This window comes from Gobio gobio, assembly GCF_949357685.1.
Source record: "Gobio gobio genome assembly, chromosome: 13".
Classification (NCBI taxonomy): Eukaryota; Metazoa; Chordata; class Actinopteri; order Cypriniformes; family Gobionidae; genus Gobio; species Gobio gobio.
In genome coordinates this window covers 24,433,085-24,452,661 of record NC_137106.1, presented here as the reverse complement: position 1 = coordinate 24,452,661, position 19,577 = coordinate 24,433,085, and the positions used below count along the sequence as shown (strand labels likewise).

Sequence of the window (19,577 nt, the reverse complement as noted above, 5' to 3'; positions counted from 1 at the left end):
CAAACAATACCCCATAATGACAACGTGAAAGAAGTTTGTTTGAAATCTTTGCAAATTAATACAAAAATTAATAAAATAAAAATCACATGTACATAAGTATTCAACGCCTTTGCTCAATACTTTGTTAAAGCACCTTTGGCACCAATTACAGCCTCAAGTGTTTTGAGTATGATGCTACAAGCTTGGCACACCTTTTTCTTCAGATCTCTTCAGAGATGTTCAGTCGAATTCAAGTCTGGGCCACTTAAGGACATTCACAGAGTTGTCCCATAGGCACTCCTTTGTTATCTTGGCTGTGTGCTTAGGATCGTTGTCTTGTTGGAAGATGAACCTTCACCCCAGTCTGAGGTCCAGAGCGCTCTGGAACAGGTTTTCATGAAGGATATCTCTTTATGTTTCTGCATTCATCTTTCCCTCGATCCTAACTAGTCTCCCAATTGCTGCCACTGAAAGACATCCCCACAGCATGATGCTGCCACCACCATGCGTTACTGTAGGGATGGTATTGGCCAGGTGATGAGCGGTGCCTGGTTTCCTCCAGACATGACGCTTGCCATTCAGGCCAAAGCGTTCAATCTTTGTTTCATCAGGCCAGATCATTTTGTTTCTCATGGTCTAAGGGTGTACTCACACTAGCCAGTTTGAACCGTGCCCGAGTGCGTTTGACCACCAAAGCGCGGTTCGTTTGACTAGTGTGAGTGATCCGAACCGTGCCCGGGCGCGGCTCGATTAGCCGGCCCTGGCCCGCTTGGAAGAGGTGGGCCAGAGCGCGGTTCAGTTGGACTCGGGCGCGGTTCGCATGCAGTGTGAGTGCTAACCGTGCTGGAGCACGGAACAGCTGCGCGCTACTATCAACATTACGACAGCAAACACCAAACTATTACTACTTGGATACACTTTCCAATTAAATCAAGTATATTCACGTTTATAACGGTCCTGGTTCTCACCTCATTGATGAACATGAATTGTAGTTTGCGAGTAAAGCTGCAAATTCCTCTGTCAAAGTCAGCTGCCTCCGTAATAATATTCTGATATGTGCAGTGCAATCAAGTGAAAATCGCTGCATGGCATAAATGATAAATGTTTTAGGCAGTCTATTAGCGAAAACACTTTTATTCCCGTGTTCTTTAAAACAAAAATTTGCATCATGAATGACGTAAGCGTGCTCCGTTCCGGTATGTTAAGTGCAATGTGAGTGCAGGCCAGCGGGGGAGTGGGGAGGGGGGACAATCGCGCTCGGGCACGGTACAAGGCAACCATGCCTAGTGTGAGTACACCCTAAGAGTCCTTCAGATTCCTTTTGGCAAACTCCAGGCGGGCTGTCATGTGCCTTTTACTGAGGAGTGGCTTCCGTCCGTTCCGTCTGATTGGTGGAGTGCTGCACAGATGGTTGTTCTTTTGGTAGGTTCTCCTCTCTCCACAGACAAACGCTTGAGCTCTATCAGAGTGACCATCGGGTTCTTGGTCACCTCCCTAAAAGGGACTAAAGGACCTTCTCCCCCAATCGTTCAGTTTGGCCTGGCGGCCAGCTCTTGGAAGAGTCCTGGTGGTTCCAAACTTACTCCTTTTACGGATGATGGAGGCCACTGTGCTTATTGGGACCTTCAATGCTGCAGAAATTGTTCTGGACCCTTTCTGTGCCCTTTCGGGTTCTTGTTCTGTGAGATCTGTGCCTCGATACAATCCTGTCTCAGAGATCTACAGACAATTCCTTGAACTTCATGGCTTGGTTTGTGCTCTGACATGCACTGTTAACTGTGGGACCTTATATAGACAGGTGTTTGCCTTTCCAAATCATGTCCAATCAACAGAATTGACCATAGGTGGACTCCAATTAAGTTGTAAAAACATCACAAGGATGATCAGTGGAAACAGGATGCACCTGAGATCAATTTTGAGTGTCATGGCAAAGGCTGTGAATACTTATGTGCGTGATTTTTATTCATTTATCTTTTAATACATTTGCAAAGATTTCAAACAAACTTCTTTCACGCTGTCATTATGGGGTATTGTTTGTAGAATTTTGAGGAAAATAATTAATTTTATCAATTTTGGAATAAGGCTGTAAGAACAAAATGTGTAAAAAGTGAAGTGTTGTGAATACTTTCCGGATGCACAATGTGAAGATGAGAATCCACTCAGTCCTATTCTGTAAACAAACTGTATTTATTAATGAATAATGACAAGGTGGATAAATAAAAAAAATCATGTTATGTCAGGGAAGTTTCATCATATTCTTTAATCATTTGAATAAGAATGGCACCCCGCAATTTTGAGTCAAAATTCCGATTAGTCAAACAGGTCCAAAACTTGATTATGTAGTATCTATCAAGGGTGGAAAGAAATTTAGTTTGGTTTATAATTTCTTCTGTTCGTGACAACCCTATATAATGGTAAATATGTATTTGGGATGATATAACATCTGTTATTTCAGAGAATATTTTAAAATCACCTGAGAGAAAATAGTCATAATTACTGTAACGGGAGATATTATCATGATGCTCAGATTCGATATACTGCGCAGTTTGCATCAAATACGTTTTAGTGGGGATATCAAACCTACACCCTGAGGGGAAACTCAGTGACATCCATCACTTTATGAATTGAAACATTCTAAAAGACACATAATCCCTGGGAGACGAAAGCTGACAGGGAGACGTGTGTTTAAAGACACTTAAAGGAATTATCTTGGAAGGGATGGGAACTCAACCATACATACATTTGACATAGACACATGTAAATGGGTCAGAATACTGACTGCTTTTGTACTGCATGTTTGTAAGCGGATTAGTAAAAGAGGTAACAGAATGGCGTTCTCTGATATGAAATAGAAGAGGTGAACATGGGCTCAGTATAGCCTATTACTGTTAAACAAACAGGGAATTAGCTGTACCAAAAAAGTACCATTATACTACCATGTATTTCATTTACCTTGGAGTGCCATTTAAATAAATCAGTAAGACTCAAGCCTTTAGTTTTAACACTAGTATTACTATGACCATCATAACGATTCACCTTTAAACTTAAGTCTTATCTCACCACTCTCTTTAATGAGATACCTTAGTCTTTACTTCTATATATGCACATGTATTCAAATCAAGTAGTCATTCACTCAAATTACCAAAACCAAGACATACACATTAATGAAAATATTAAGTTTAACAAAATTGACATCTTTCCAAGTACCCTTGGTATAATTAATATCACGAATGTGTAGAGTAAGTGCTTGAAAAATGTCTCACCAAATGCATAGTCATTGATGTTATATAATGACAGCTTTCTTTTCTCTCGTGTTGTCTCATTTTCATCCTTTGTAAATTTGTAAAAGTTACAATGCATTGAGTTAAGACTACTGTGGCCTTACATCTGCCACAGTGGAAGTGTACATTTACCTTTTGTACAATAATCATTTACAAATGAAATGATTTTATGCTTTCAAAAGAAGCTGTCAAACCGACCAGGCCACATTGTTTTAACCGTGACCAGTTTAGGTTAAACGATTAGTGTGTGTGGGTGTGTGTTTAAAAAGAAATCATCAAGAAAGGTAGCCTGACATCGTAATACTCAATTCTAGTCAGAATATGAGTGATACTGCTCCATTTGGATGTGATTATGGGGCGTTTTTCAACCGAACCAGGAAAGACGTCAATTGGATAGACCTACAACCAATCAGAGCAATGGAGCGATGCATAGTTGTCAGAACTCAACTGCACGCCCGCTGGAAGTAGAAGAAGAAGATGAGTATGAACGATCTTCTCCGGTGTTGTAAAAAAGAATTTAACGATACACAGAGTACTTACCAACACAATCATCATTTTTGAGAGAAATATTAAAGGTGAATGCATTTACGAACAAGTTCTCCGTTTAGGATTAGAACGAATTCAACCCAAGCGCTCTTTGGTGACGTGAATGCTTACGTTACTGTGCATCATCTTTCCATCATCGTATAAAGCCCGCCCTGACAATTTAATTCGTCGAGCATAATCCAGACCGAATTTCCTGAACTCAAATGTTGTGGGTGGGGCTAAATTCGGCTGGCATCCAGGCTACAAGAAAGGTCATGCGAGTTTCAGATTATTCTGTTCAATGGCAGTTTAAGATAAAAACAAAGGTGAGACTGAGACCTTTTTTTTTTTTTTAAAGGAGTCATTACTGCTCTTTTGAAATTTAAAGAAAAGTACCCTCCCACTTTACATAAACTACATTACACTGTGTGTGGTGCCAGGCTCTGGAATAATCTTAGCACCTCAAGCAGTGCCCATTCATTTATTAATTCAAATCTAAGTACAAACAAGTCATACTGTCTAAGTACAGGACAGAAGAATGTCCTTAAGTGTGGACATGGAATTAGCTGTAGAGCATTCTATTTAGGTTGTATTTTTGTGACTGGTAAACTAAAAAGTTAATAAAGACAATATAATTAAACTATTTATAAACAACTGTGGCCAGGAAATGCATTGAATTCATAACAATAAGGAACAAAAGACTAAATTAAAAGATTGGTGACTAGTTGTTAATGGCAATGATGGTTTTTTTTGTACTTATTGAAGAGTCTTCTGTCCTTGTCTTGGAATTAGCAGAATGGTTGTGAGTTAATATTGTTGATTGTATAGTCACTGGAATAGGACAACATAAATATGTGGCAACTGTCTTATTGATTATAGTAAATGTATCTACTACTCAAATGTATAAAAGGGGGTAGGCGTCACATATCCACGTTCTTTTTTTTCCTATTTTTTATTTTATTTTACTTAATTATTTGTGCATGTTTCATTCTTTGGTTTCGCCTATTGGGTTGAAACTTGTTACTATGTTGAACTTTGTGGAACTAAGATGCTCAAAGAAATAAAGATGATGATGATGATGATGATGATGATGACACTGATAATGTAAAGCTAATAGCAGTTCCAAACTAGTTGTTACGTTGGTATGAGACACAGTCATGAAAAATATAGAAACACAAAGCGAAAATAAAGTATTTTGGTTTAAGATATGCGGAAACTACAGTTACTGGTCCATGGAAAATACACAACATGAATTCTTAGTAAAAGAAAAAAATACTGAGGATGAATAGAATACCTGCATGCATTTCCTTTCCAGCAAACAAACAACGTACCTGTTACATCATTTATTGGTACTTTTTGGTAATTTCATTACTTTCTAATTGACAACGTAACTACGATGTTGCATGCTCGAAATGTATTTTGCTCTTTATATACTGTGAAATTATAAACATCACGGGCAATTGAAGAGAACAGTATAATGTCTGACAGATTAATCAAACGCTTTCATGCATGCCTTTCAAAATAAAAGTATCACACCAGAAAAACATTTAGAACGGCATATTTTGTTATTGTTGTTTCTTTGACTACACACTCAAAACCACCCACCAGTTCAGAAACACTGGTGTAAAACCATACTTAAAAGTAGAGGTACGTTTCAGTCAAAATAACTCCATTACAAGTTGCCAATTTCAATACTACTTGTGTAAAATTCTTAGAGTACCTGGTTTTAACAGTACTTATGCATTTTATTCATACTGAATGTAGGCTCAAAGATGCAATAGTCCTTGACACCTAAGAAACATGCCAGTGAAAAAGAAATCATGTTTATTTTCTAAAATCTGAAGAGGAAAAAAACACCCTGAACACCTCAATATTGCAATAAATCAATGTCGACACGAGTCTCTTAAATGTCTACAAACACTCAAGTCTCAGTTAAGCTCAAGTGCTCAAAAAGGGCATAAGTAAACCAATATCCTTTCATATTAAGTAAAATGAACTAGTCAAAGCCTACTTGCAGCCATGTCCTCATCTCATATGAAACACCCTGCGATTCAGCAACTACCTGCTAATGCACTCACATTCGATTTGAGTAAAGTAGCCTTGTTGACAAGTTTGGAGTAAGGGCAAAACATAAGATAGTACCTGCCCTGTTGATGACAATATCACTATGTTTGAAGCAGAAATAAACTGCTGCTGAAAAGTTAGGTGCCATGCATTACTCATTATGAATGCATGTAAAAAGAATACATATACTTATTCAGTAATGTAGTCAAGTAGAGAGTGATGGTTGCTAATAGTACCAGTACAGTTTTATGACCCAGAATAGGGACAACGAAATTTCAGAAAAATAGCAAAACAAAATCACAATGGCCAGGACAAGAAAAATATCAAGCAGAAAAAAGTAACAAAACAAACAAGGAAGTTATAAACATACACAAAACTAAAATAAGGACTGGTGACTGCCTTCACATGCTATTGGAATTATCATAAATACAAGTTTCCTAGGTAAAAATTGCACATGAACATGCTGATGTCGTGTTTACGACTGGGAAGTTCAGAAATAATGTTGATACCCAAATTTCCGATGGGCATGCCATAAACTTTGAACATGGTGGCGGGGACGGGGAGAACTACTGCTGTGACAGGTATGATTTATTTGTTTTTCCCCAAAACAGCTAGGTCGTCTTGTCTTGTCTTGTCATTAATGTAGCACATATTTACATATAGGCTACAAGTAATCATTTGAAGCGTATTGTTGTTTTATGCACAGCGAAAATAGTCTGCATTTGACCGAAATTTCAGAATCGGCAGAAAGCATCGTAAATGTTTATATGGTTGTCAGTGCATGTGCCTCTACATATCATTTTGGTTTTGAAAAGATTTTTCCAATAAATAGGCGATAATAAACATGGTGTCCTCCATGATTCCTGTTCAAATACAAAATAATCTTCCGGGTCAGCTTACTTGCCTATGCTTTGCCTCTATTCTAATATAAATAAACAAACAAAAACATACCATCCTGTACAAAAGAAAAGAAAAGAAAAGAAACCTCCAAAACCACCAACAACAGGTTTCCTGAGGTAGGCCAAGGTGAATTGCCATCAGCAGCTCTTATAGACAGATGCCGCAGGTGTTAAGAATAATCAGGCTCCTCCTCCAGCCATTTGGCTATGCTCAGAAAAAAAGAGAAAAGGGAAGCGAGAGAAAGAGCAAATAGAGTAGAACTGCATTTACTCAAATACTTTACACCACTGATTCAGAGGCATCTTTTATAATGAGTTTACAGTGCATTAATGCTGTTTTTGCATATGAAATATTCATATGTACTGTTGTTTTACTCAAAGTGGGGAGACACTCTTGCTGTTTTTCAAAATTGTCATTATAACCCTGTGGCCTGTTGTTTTTCAGGAATGGTCTGGATGCATTTGACGCTCTATTTGCAAACTGTTTTTGTGTAATGAAGGGGTGTGCCTCTCCCGACACTGTGTATCATGTGTAATTTCTTTAGAAACTGCCATGAAGTCAAGTGATGAATCTGATCACCTGATCACGTTTAACTATCCTCATAACGATTTTTATATATATATATATATATATATATATATATATATATATATATATATATATATATATATATATATATATATATATATATATATATATATATATATATATATATATATATATATATATATATATATATATATATATATATATATATATATATAAAATATTGCCAGTTTGACTGGCAAATTGGCTGGCAATGGCATAATCTAACATAGCTATTTCTCGTTTAATTTGAAGCTTTGCATTCATGCTAACTTCAAGCTTACATGCTAAAACAGTTAGCTGTTAGGGGTGGGGATGGTTGTAACAGTTCATTAAAAATGTTACAACCAACCCCTTATGATTCCAGTTATCAATCAGACAAAATGATGTGAGGTTTTTTTTGTTTAATATGGAGTTGGCCCACCCTTTGCAGCTATAACAGCTTCAACTCTTCAGGGAAGAGTGTGTTTATGGTCATTTCTGACCATTCTTCTGGAAGCGCATTTGTGAGGTCAGGCACTGATGTTGGACGAGAATGCCTGGCTCGCAGTTTCCGCTGTAATTCATCCCATGGAGGTCATGTGGGAACCGGAAGGGGCCATCCCCAAACTGTTCCCACAAAGTTGGGAGAATGAAATTGTCCAAAATGTCTTGGTTTGCTGAAGCATTAAGAATTCCTTTCACTGGAACTAAGGGGCCAAGCCCAACCCCTGAAAAACAACCCCACACCATAACATCTCCCCCCTCCCCTCCACCAAACTTTACACTTGGCACAATGCTGTCAGGCAAGTACCTTTCTCCTGGCAACCGCCAAACACAGACTTGTCCAGCAGATTGCCAGAGAAGCGCGATTCGTCACTCCAGAGAACACGTCGCCACTGCTAGAGTCTAGTGCATGTTTCCAGTTTATCCAGTTATGTCGTCTTATCGGATAAAAACATTATCCACTTCAATTGAGCACATATGATTTTTTGTGCATATTTTTAGAATTTATGTGCATCTTGGCATTTTTATCCAGCATTTTATGTGATATCCCAAAATTCACATAAAATAGGTGGATGGCAACATACTGTAGCTTGTGACTGAACTGTAATGTGACACAAATACAGTACACACACATGATCATCCACAAACACATGGCAGTTGTTTTTGTGCTAAATTTAAAGTCCTTAATTAAATACAATACAAAGTTTTTTTTGTGACTATAAATTGTTCACTTTATTCAAAACTGATTATTCTTTGTTCTTCAACAACGTTCTTGCTTACATTTAGATTGTGTTGATCTTATTTCAGCAGATTTCTTCTCACTGTTACATCTATGCCCAGCTGGTCACCCGAGTAGTGGGGTAGGCTGTAACAACAGAACTCTTTGTGTTTGACATTAACTCACATCTGTGATTGTGTAGTACATGTCCAAGTGAGTTAAATTTGTAGCAGACAAATGTGGGTCATGTATCAAATTTTGAGAGATCTAGCACAAACAAACACTGAGTTACCAATACTCAAACAAGCAGTGTTACTTTTCTCCCCTATATTTTTTTAGGGTTAATACACCGAAATATGACAATCATTTATACGCCTTTTATGTCGTTGTGAACCTGTATAATTGTATTTCTTCTAACACAAATAAGTAAAGAACAAATAATATAATAGTGAGTTTTATTTCATATAATGAATGTGAATGGGGATCTGGACCTTTGAGCTCCAAATGACAAAAAGTAACATTCAAATATAATAAAAATGGTCCACATGAGTCAAATTTGGGTCTTTTCCTTACAAGGTGACATTGTTGACATTGTTGACATTGACATAGTTTCAGAAAACATTGCCATATGGACTACTTTTATATTTTTTACAGTGCTTTTTTGTCATTTTGAAGTTTAACAGCTTGACTCAACATTTACTTTCATTATTTGAACAAGATTGGCCACAATTATTGCTTTATACATTTAGGGTGAAAAAAGAGCTGGCATGTAGCCTGACAAGCCTGACTCACATCAGGATGTTGGGTCTGGGAACACACCATTGGCAGGGCTCAATCCGAGGGGCGGGATAAACGGTTGTCTTTCAAATTCCCTCTGCACGCAATAGGATAGTGCTACAACCAACCAGAGCAACGAAGAAGGTGAAGCGGAGTGAAACATTCGCCGTATCCGGTCGGCAAAACTCCAAACACATCTTCTTTCTTAAGAATGACTTCAGTGCCGTTCTTTGTTTTTTTCTCAAAGAAAAGCTTAACTCCAAGTCTTCCAGAGTCGAGGCCAAAGCCGATTCGAAAGGCCGCTGTTCGCCAGTTTCTTTGTTTACGAGTAGCATGCGGAACCGCCGCAACTCTGCTCAATGTGATTGGCCTGATCAGAGTTTGGTTTTTCCAGCTCGCAAGCCAACGGAGAGTTGCTAGAGGACCCTGGCTGCAAATTAGATTTGCTGCCGCTAGGCTGCGTCAAGATTTCTAGGCTAACTGGCATGTGTTTATCTAGTAATTTCAGACATGACCATAACAGAATACATACAGAACAAAAGGCACACTCTCTCAAATGAATGTAAACATGAACATAATATGTGGACCACGTACACAAAAGCATTGGGTTTCATTGTGCGAGCACACACACAAAACCCGTACACATGACCTGGATATACACACACTTTTATCTTGCAAGAAACGTATGCAGCACAGACTGTTTTCTATGTCCTTGGGGGGCGGTCAGAATGTGTGTGGATTTGGGTCAGAATGTCTGTGTTATGTAACAGTTAGGTGCGGCCCAATGCTCCTTACGGGGGATCAGTCTTAAGAGTAGCCTCTGCTGTGGATCCTTGTCCTTGCGCTAAGCTCTCACAAATATTTGCTTGCTTAAATAAAGTACCCCAACCCTCCCAAATGCATTGTCCTAAGTAATGAAAACATAAAGCTCTTTGATTATTGATTTAGAATCCACGATTGATGGTCCTGTCAGTGAATCCTTTCCTCCGAAATCCATAAATAACACTGGGTGATCAGAACTGCTCTCACATCATTTGGAAGTAATTCGTTTAATTCTTTGTTGTTGTTGTCTGTATATTATTGATAATCTTCCAAAACAACAAAACCGAGCGAAATAATTTTTTTTGGTCTAATATTTTAGATGCCAGCAGCAAAAACTGAAGTTAAAGACTGATTCACCAAAGTTTTTCATCTAATATTTTTATTTCAGCTTTAATAGTTCATTGTGTTGTATGTGGGTGTGAGACATTAGCATAATTCCTTAGAAAGCTCAACGTATTTCCTGAAATTCGAAATTTAAATGCCTGTCATTCACAGAGCTTTGCCACTCCTGCATTTATTAAATTTTTGACTAATTGGTGAATGCTCTCATCTACAATTTGTGACAGGGACAAGACACGTGAAAACTGTCATGTGATCAGGTGTATGCTTGTATCATTCAGTAAGAATTACAAAATGAAGGTGTGTGTTTTGGGATAAACATTCATGTTCAGATATGTTTTTTTTTATACATAATCAAATTTGTGACAGGTCAACACACATCATATGATTATTCGTATCTGTGTGAGTCAGGGAAAAGACAAGTTACAGTAGATCAGCAATTTCTTTTAAGTTTTAGATTGCTACACATTTGAGTCAGAGTATGAATATTGCATAATTGGATGTAGGGGGATTTCAGGGTTATTGGGACACTTTTTGCCATTGAGATGACTTGGAAAAAGTGTCCCAATCACCCTGAATTCACCCTATATATCGTTTTACATCTAGAATCTGTTTTAATGGGTCATACTGTAAATAGGCTTGGTCGACTGAGAAAACAGAACTTTGACAGTAATGTATGTCATGTAAACAATAAAAGAATTCAAAATGCACTGAAATGAATACTCATGGATATCTGTAGATGATTCAAAATCTTAAACTGGATATCAGTTTATTCAGTTTAAATATGAAATCCTGCAGGCATCTCAGGTTGTTTGCTTGCGATTTTGCGATCCCTTACTGACACACATGCCAGATCATGTATTTGCCTGGAGGGCTCAAACAGTCAGAGAGGAAATTGAAGTATTAACTCTTTTTTTGAGGCTTAGTTTAACAAATGGGTGTCATTCATAATATGAAGCATGATTTTTAATAAAATATTCCTGGAAACAATTCTCAAATCAACGTAGTTCAAATACTAGCAGGATGAAGCATGGCTGTTGGTTCGGATGAAGAAACCAGAATGCCGTTAGCAATTTTTTAGCGCATTTAACACCCAAACAACACTAGCGGGATGAAGCATGGCTGTTGGTTCGGATGAAGAAACCAGAATGCCGTTGGCCATTTATCGCATTTAACACCCAAACAGTTGAATTAATGTGAACTCTTTCAATGTGATGAGTCAAGCATGAACACTGGATTGTGGTCAGAAGCACCAGATCAGCGTGTCAGCGAGACTCTCATTTACTGTCCCAAACCTGTCAAAGAACATTTTTGTCTTTTTCCCCTGAATGGTTTTCAGGTTTCCTTCCTGCTGTAAAGTTATTTACTCAAAAACTGTTCTCTAGAAAAAGGATGGAAGCTTACGAATCATTTCAGCGTCTTACTTTTATTTCTAGCATAATTATGGGGACCAGAAGTTGTGTCACAGAATTATGAAGATTCCCAATGGCTTTTTATCTGTGCCAGTGTTGGCATGTACAGCACCGTATCCTACACAGATTTCATGCACTGTGTTCCAAATTATTATGCAAGTGACATATCAGTAGGATTTTAGTACAATAAACATTCAAATTTTAGTTTTTCAGAGAAAGCATTTGTTATTTCTCTTATCTTTTTAGATTACTCATATCAATCGCAGAGAGGTTTGTTAAAGGTGCACTGTGTACATTTTAGCAGCATCTAGCGGTGAGGTTGCGAATTGCAACTGCTCACCGCTCACCCCTCCCTTTTGAAGCACATAGAGAAGCTACGGTGACTGACACAGGACAAAGATGTCGTCGTCTGAAACAGCAGAGAGTAGCTTGCGCTCTGTAGAGCAGTTTGTCCGTTTAGGGCTATACTGTGGAAATTGGACGCCGCAAAATGGTGACTTCATTGTAAGGGGACCCACGGTGTATATGTAGATAGAAGTGTCTCCTTCTAATGTAATAAAAACATAAAGGTTCCTTATGTAAGGTCATTATACACCACTGAAAACATAGTTATGTATATTGTATTGCATTTCTGTCAATAGATACTTCTAAATATTACACAGTGCACCTTTGCCAGGTCTTCTTAGGTAAGAGGAAAACCTACTTAGGGTGGTTGTTCCACATTATAAAGTCACAGATCTCATGTATTATGGGGAGGAAGAAAGATCTTTCTGAAGATGAAAAGCATGAAATGGTGCAATGTCTTGCAAAAGGCATAGAAACAACTAATATTTAGCAAAAATCAATTAGAGATTGTCGAACTGTCAAAAGATTTGAGTGATTTATGGCACAGAAGAACCTGTCAAACAAATTAACTCTATCAAGAGAGCAGCTTTAAAAAGCCACTGTTTAGCAGCAAACAGGTATTTAAAGCTGCTGGTGTCTCTGAAGTCCCAAGTGCCTCTCCAGGTTAGAAAGTTGTGCATAAAGTTGCATTTCAGCCACCACTAACCAAAGCTCACAAAGAGTAATGTTTACATTGGGTTTAGAAATACATGAAGACTTATTTTTAAATCGTTTTTTTTTTTTTTTTTTTCATTGAGGAAGGCTGTGCTCTAATGGGTGGTCTAGATGGATGGATTTCTGTATGGTTGGTGAATGGCCATCCTGGTCCAACAAGATCATGATGGGAAGGTCCCTTTAGGGTCTCTGAGGGTGTCAAAATGACTTCTGCAAGATATGTAGAGTTCATAGCTGACCATTTTATGCTATTATATATTGTGCCTTGGGAGATAAAATCATTTTCATGCAGGACAACACACTATCCCATGCTGCAAAAACACCATGCCAATAAAACAGTTTGAAAGTGTTTTTCTACACCATCTGTGAACGTTTCTCTTTGTGAGATTTGGTTAGGGGTGGCTGAAATGCAACTTTATGCACGACTGCCAGCCTGCATGGAGATGCTCCAGAGACACCAGCTTCAAATACCTGCCCTTTTATTATAATATTTTTTTCCCCTTAATAAGCCTTTATCTTATGTGCTCTAAATCATGTACAACTCTTTTTTAGTTTTATCTCTAATTAGTTTTTACTTTTTGGCTACTCATTTAGGAGTACTATGAATTCGGACATACTACTTTTGCCACATACTGTTTTTCACCTACTGTACAGGGACGCATAGCAGACTTGTGTAACTAAGCAAAACTAATCTTAGACTGCTCCCTGGTGGATATGTTGCAAAATGATTCAATTGCACAATAGTTAACTTGCACAACACCTACAAGATTTTCTCACTTTTTATAGTTTTTATAGCCAATTTATAGTTTTATAGCCATTGCCACTACATCTTTTTTGAGGACAGTTTTTATGGTGTCAACCTTTATTCCAGGAGGAAGCCCTTTTGACACCTAGATTACAATAAAACTGTGAATTGAATGCTATTGTTAAAGGGTTAGTTCACCCAAAAATGAAAATGATGTCATTAATTACTTACCCTCATGTCGTTCGACACCCGTAAGACCTCCGTTCATCTTCGGAACACAAATGAAGATATTTTAGTTGAAATCCGATCGCTCAGAAAGTCCTCCATTGGCACAATGCACTTTACACTCTCAAGACCCATAAAAGGTACTAAAGACGTCATTACAAAGTCCATCTCATTACAGTGGTTCTACAATAACTTTATAAAGTGACGAGAATAGTTTTTGTGCGCAAAAAAACCCTAAATAACGACTTATATTATGATGACCGATTTCAAAACAAGGCATCATGAAGCTTCGAAGCGTTATGAATCAGTGAGTCGATTCAGCGGTTTGAATCACCAAAGTCAACTGATTTCAGCAGTTTGGCGGTTTGACACGCGATCCGAATCATGATTCGACTCGCTGATTCATAACGCTTTGAAGCTTCATGATGCATTATTTTGAAATCGGTCATCACTATATAAGTCGTTATTTAGGGGTTTTTTGCGCACAAAAACTATTCTCGTCGCTTCATAAAGTTATTGTAGAACCACTGTAGTGAGATGGACTATGTAACGACGTCTTTAGTACCTTTTATGGGTCTTGAGAGTGTAAAGTGCATTGTGCCAATGGAGGCCTTTCTGAGCGATCGGATTGCAACTAAAATATCTTCATTTGTGTTCCGAAAATGAACGGAGGTCTTACGGGTGTCGAACGACATGAGGGTAAGTAATTAATGACAGAATTTTCATTTTTGGGTGAACTAACCCTTTAACTGTTGCCACAAATTCTTCATATTGCACTTTAAAAGACAGACGTGTCCGGTTGTATGTAGTTAATATGTTGTGTCACAACACATATTAGAGTGAGCAGGACAAAATCGACAAAGCTGTTGCAGCACTTAAATATTTATTCTGAACCTGAGACCGTGACACCACATTCGTCCAAGAAATATATGCAAGAAATTCACTTAATTCATTTGTTAATAATTTTTTTACACATATTTTTTTTTACACATACTTGTGCCACATTCTCTTAAAACTAAAAAATAAAATGAAAATGACCTGAACATGTTCTTTACTGATTACGAGATAATGATTCATGTTATGTAATTAACATGAGGGAGGATTTTGTTGTGAAGCTCTTTTAATTGAATTGAAAAGTCGTCTGAAAATGATCTGTCAAGATGATACAGAAAAACAAAATACAATCTTATAGAGACCCCTTACAGTCTTTTGCACTGATACTTTACATATACATTGCAAACTAGGGCATCTGGAAGTCATTCCATACCTTAGTAACAATTGGCTCTCTGTTCCACAGGAGTTTTGATCAGATGAGCATTCAAACGGAGGACTATGTGATGACCGACACCTGCCCCACCCCTGTCCGTTCTCGGGCTAATTCCACATTAAGCCTGGATCTCGCCTCTCTTACAGATCCATCTTCTCCCACTCGCAAACACAGGAAGGTAGGTAGATCCAGGTAGCTCTATCTGTCTCTTTCTGTCTGACTGTAATGCTGTGGATCTTGTGAAGGGGACATCATATGTCTTTTAATCCTTACATGAATATATAAATATTAAAATTCTCTTTACACAAGGACATACTGATCTTGATTACATCACTAAAGTGTACTGTTAGGAAGAGGAAGTTCCTGGATTTCCTATGCTGAGACTAGTTTGCTTTAGCCTTGGGCAGCTGCTGCTCTACTTTCATCAGAGGATCAGATTACAGCCTTCACAGCTCCTTGTACAACAAACACAGATGCTGAATCTGTCTGAAATATATTCTGTTTTATGTGGTTCTTTTTTTAATTCTGCACAGATGGTTTTTGTAGAGAAGACTCATTGGTTGCATCATGTGTTCACAAACCAAGGACATAGTACATTGTTTCTTTTGCTATGGTTTAACTTGCAAGGTAAAACTACTTGGTAAAAAGCCACTATTGAATAAAAACAGCTCAAATGTGTTAAACATGCATTTTTAGTCACTGTAGGCTATTTATAACAAAAATGATTTGATGTAAGTGGCTATATAAGGTTATTTACATTTGAGTTTTCCATTCACGGATCTGTTTCTGTTCCATTCATGACGTGAACATCTCTTGAACAGCTTCAGTGTTGTTAACTGCTTCACGAGCCTGCAGAGGGCAGCACAGGCTGAATAACTATAATATGCATGGGCAGCAAAAAACATAATAATGTGGATAACAAATGTAATTTAAACATATAAAATTACATAAATGTAGAACTAAATGTTATTTAGGCTATATAACCACATAATTTATTTCTAATTTGTCAATATCTTAGGGATTTAAAGTGTACAAGTTGTCTTATACAAATATATCAATTTTAACTTATTTTTAAAAAGTCAATTTGTCCACACGTCCATTTCTTAGTTATCCATACACAGAAAAACATATGATATGTTCTATGGTCTATGCAAAGTCCAGGTTGTTCATTACCTAAATAGATCTGAAATAGAGTGATGAAGGGAGGACGTCAAAACCCGGAAGACTAATTCCCCCTGGAGATTCACACCTCATTCCCTCCAGATTTTCCTATGGTGGTTTATAATAGAGTTTTTCAATTTATGAGTAAAACATATCCTGTGGTAAACATAACTTGATGATACGGTAACACTTTACAATAAGGTTCATTAGTTAACTACATTAGTTAACATGAACTAATAATGTTATAATGAACTACACTTTTAAATCATTTATTTATCTTTGTTAATGTTAATTTTAACATTTACTACTGCATTATTAAAACCTTGTTAACATTAGTAAATGCACTGTGACCTAACATTAAAAAACAATGAACAGCTGGATTTTACGTTAACAAAGATTAACTACTGTTGAACAGAGGTGTTGTTCATGGTTGGTTCATGTTAACTAATGCATTAACTAATGTTAACTAATACAACCTTATTGTAAAGTGTTACCGATGAGGCTTTGATGTTTTGTTTTATGACGTAAATGACACACACCCATACCGAAAACGCAGTTATGTTTATTTTTGAAAATGTTTGTTTCTAATAAGTAAAACGACAGTTTGGTGTGTGAGTGTGTGGAGTTTAAGTTGAAGAACAAAACGTCAAAGTATTGTCAAGTTTTTTTTTTACCACAGGCTTTATTTTACTCATAAATTGAAAAAAGAGGAATATAGGAAAATCTTGAGGGAACCAGTGGCGAATTAGTCTTCCGGGTTTGATGTCGTCCCTGCACCATACTGGGTGTCTCTTTAATAAAGATTTCAGTAACGATATTGTAAAAATTAGACCGTTCGGTTTGACCTTCTGAGTTGACAGAAAACTAAAGTCAAAGTCATACAACAGTGAAGTCAAACAAAATCCTCAATGGCAGTGTTAAGGAAGGCTGGCCTTTCTGTTGTCCATAACAAAGAGAACTTCAAGCTTTTATCCTTCTATGGATAACTATAGGCTACCTGATTGTGATGCCAAACAAAGAACACACCTTCCCATTTCATCTCAGTTAAAGCACAAAGCCTAGATTGTGATAAAACAAACTATCCAGTTCTTTGGACTGAACTTGCAACTAAATGTAATTTGATACATTAAATATATTATTAACTTTAATTTAATTATATTCACTGTAGTTTCACTTGAAGCTAGTGATGTATACATAAAGTTATTTTCAGAATCAAGTTGACAAGTGCAATAGAGAAATTAATCATATAAAAGTAATTGTTAGGCTAATTGTTGTAAAGGTATTTTTGTTAGAATTAAAACGGAAGATATTTAATTGTCTTATAATTATAAATAACATATTACAATAATGTTACTCAAGAAAAATCCAATATAATAATACTTATTATTATTATTATTATTATTATTATTATTATTAGGAGTTCTATTATTTGGTGTTAGTGGTCGGTAGAGAGTCACGTTGGATAGAGGAAGGGTGTGGCGTTTGGTCTTCGTACATCGACTGTGGATGAATAATGTTATTTAACTTTGCCAGTTGCTCAACAGCTCTTAAGTGAGCTTACAATACTTACCTGCAAAACTCCTGGATCGGTGCCACCAAAGTAAACAGAACATTATTTCAACTTCCAAAAAGTTTTGTCATATTTTCGGCTCATGCCGTCAGTGACTGAACAGCGATTGAATGAGACGGTCTGAACATTGATTGTAATCGAAGAGAGCTGGATGAACAACCCTGTCGGCTGTGTTTCTTCTCTGTTTTATTGCGGAGAACTATGGACTGCTAGCATTGATTTCTGCGTCCTGATTTCGGTACATACTGCCTGAAAAGAAAGAAAGTAAAAAAGACAAACTCGATCCTCACCATCAGCTGGAGAAAATGGTAAGGAGACAACTATTTTGTTTAAAACAGATAAAATGTTAAGGGAAAGTAGGCTATCTGTGTTTGTTTTCGGTGCTTTATGGCGTTTGGAGAGTTTTGGACTATCTTAAAACACAGTGAGCTGCCTAACGTTACATAGACAGCATGTTTTGTGATCTCACATGCGGGGTACTTCTTTTCAAAAGTGCTGTATGGTTCTGTTAACGCGTGCTGAGCTGTATCGGAACATTATGATGCCCGAAATGCTTTCTAGGTAGACAGCACTCGGGTTTGAGACACCGCCTTGGTCCTAGTTTGGGATAGTTACAGTGATCCTGCGAATCACTTTTTCAGCTGGTTCAAATTGATTCAGTGATTCTTTACGTCATGGCGTGGTACATTGCTGCAGCGCGTGCTATCAAGTTCATATGCCGATGTAGTATGTTTTTAAAATAATAATGGTGTTTATTGTAATATATTGTTCTCCAGTTTGGTATGTTGCAGCGATGATTTAAAATAGGACATAGTCAAATCAACAACAATAAAATTAATTTACAGCTGAAAAGGTTTTCAGTTAGTTAGGTCTTATATGCATACCAGACTTTGGTTTATTTTTAACTTTTCTGCTGTTTGGTAAGTTTGGTAAAGTAACTTAATTTTCGCTCCAGCAGTCAAATCTGTTCACGTTAAGTCCTGTTTTGTGAACTGAATCATTAAAAAGTATCGACTCCAAAGAATGATTCATTTCGGAATCGGACAGCTCTAAAGTTAGTAGGTGGAGATGAAAACAAGGAGGTACGTGTTTCAGAACTGATCCGTAGAGGAAATATAATTTATTATTAACGGGGAATTGGACCGCTATGAGGTTAGTCATTTCACCTCGGGTGATTCGATTTTTTTATATGTTGATATTTTTGTCATAACGTATCTGCCGCAGGAGTCTGGAAATTATGTTCTTGTCAACGTGGCTCTGCTAATATTTATTTGTATGTGTCTGAAAGATGGGGCAAATGTCCCCCAAACTTAAAAACTTCTAAATGATGTGCTTGTGCTTGTGTTTCTGTTTTTTCTTTTCTTTTCTCAATCATTATTCTATGAATTTAAAATGTAATATTTAGAGTTTTTCATTAATGTCATTTGAATGTTCTGTTGAGATGCTTTCTCTTGTTCTTTATGTTCTTGCACATTACTCATATTGGAGTGCCCGCCAAGTATCGGTTGGTACAAATCCATGGATTGTAAAGAGGAGGTTTTGGGACTTTTAGTTTTAAAGTTTTAATACATCTTTCTAATAATTGTGTGTGGCTATCTTATGTTGAATCCCTTCATACTATAATAACTAAGGTTTTATGCATTTATATCTATGTAAGAGTGT

General features: G+C 37.1%; 1 protein-coding gene across 2 annotated transcripts in view; it reads left to right on the top strand.

Moving 5' to 3' along the window:
- Positions 1-19,577, top strand: part of crybg1a (crystallin beta-gamma domain containing 1a) — a 59,336-nt gene that overhangs the window by 16,900 nt on the left and 22,859 nt on the right. The window contains exon 2 of one of the 2 annotated variants that reach the window (XM_079833629.1): positions 15,215-15,362. In XM_079833629.1, coding sequence (XP_079689755.1) covers positions 15,215-15,362 — 148 coding nt within the window. Of the gene's footprint in view, positions 1-15,214; positions 15,363-17,792; positions 18,224-19,577 lie in introns of those variants that run through there. The other variant, XM_079833630.1, reaches the window with a different exon arrangement.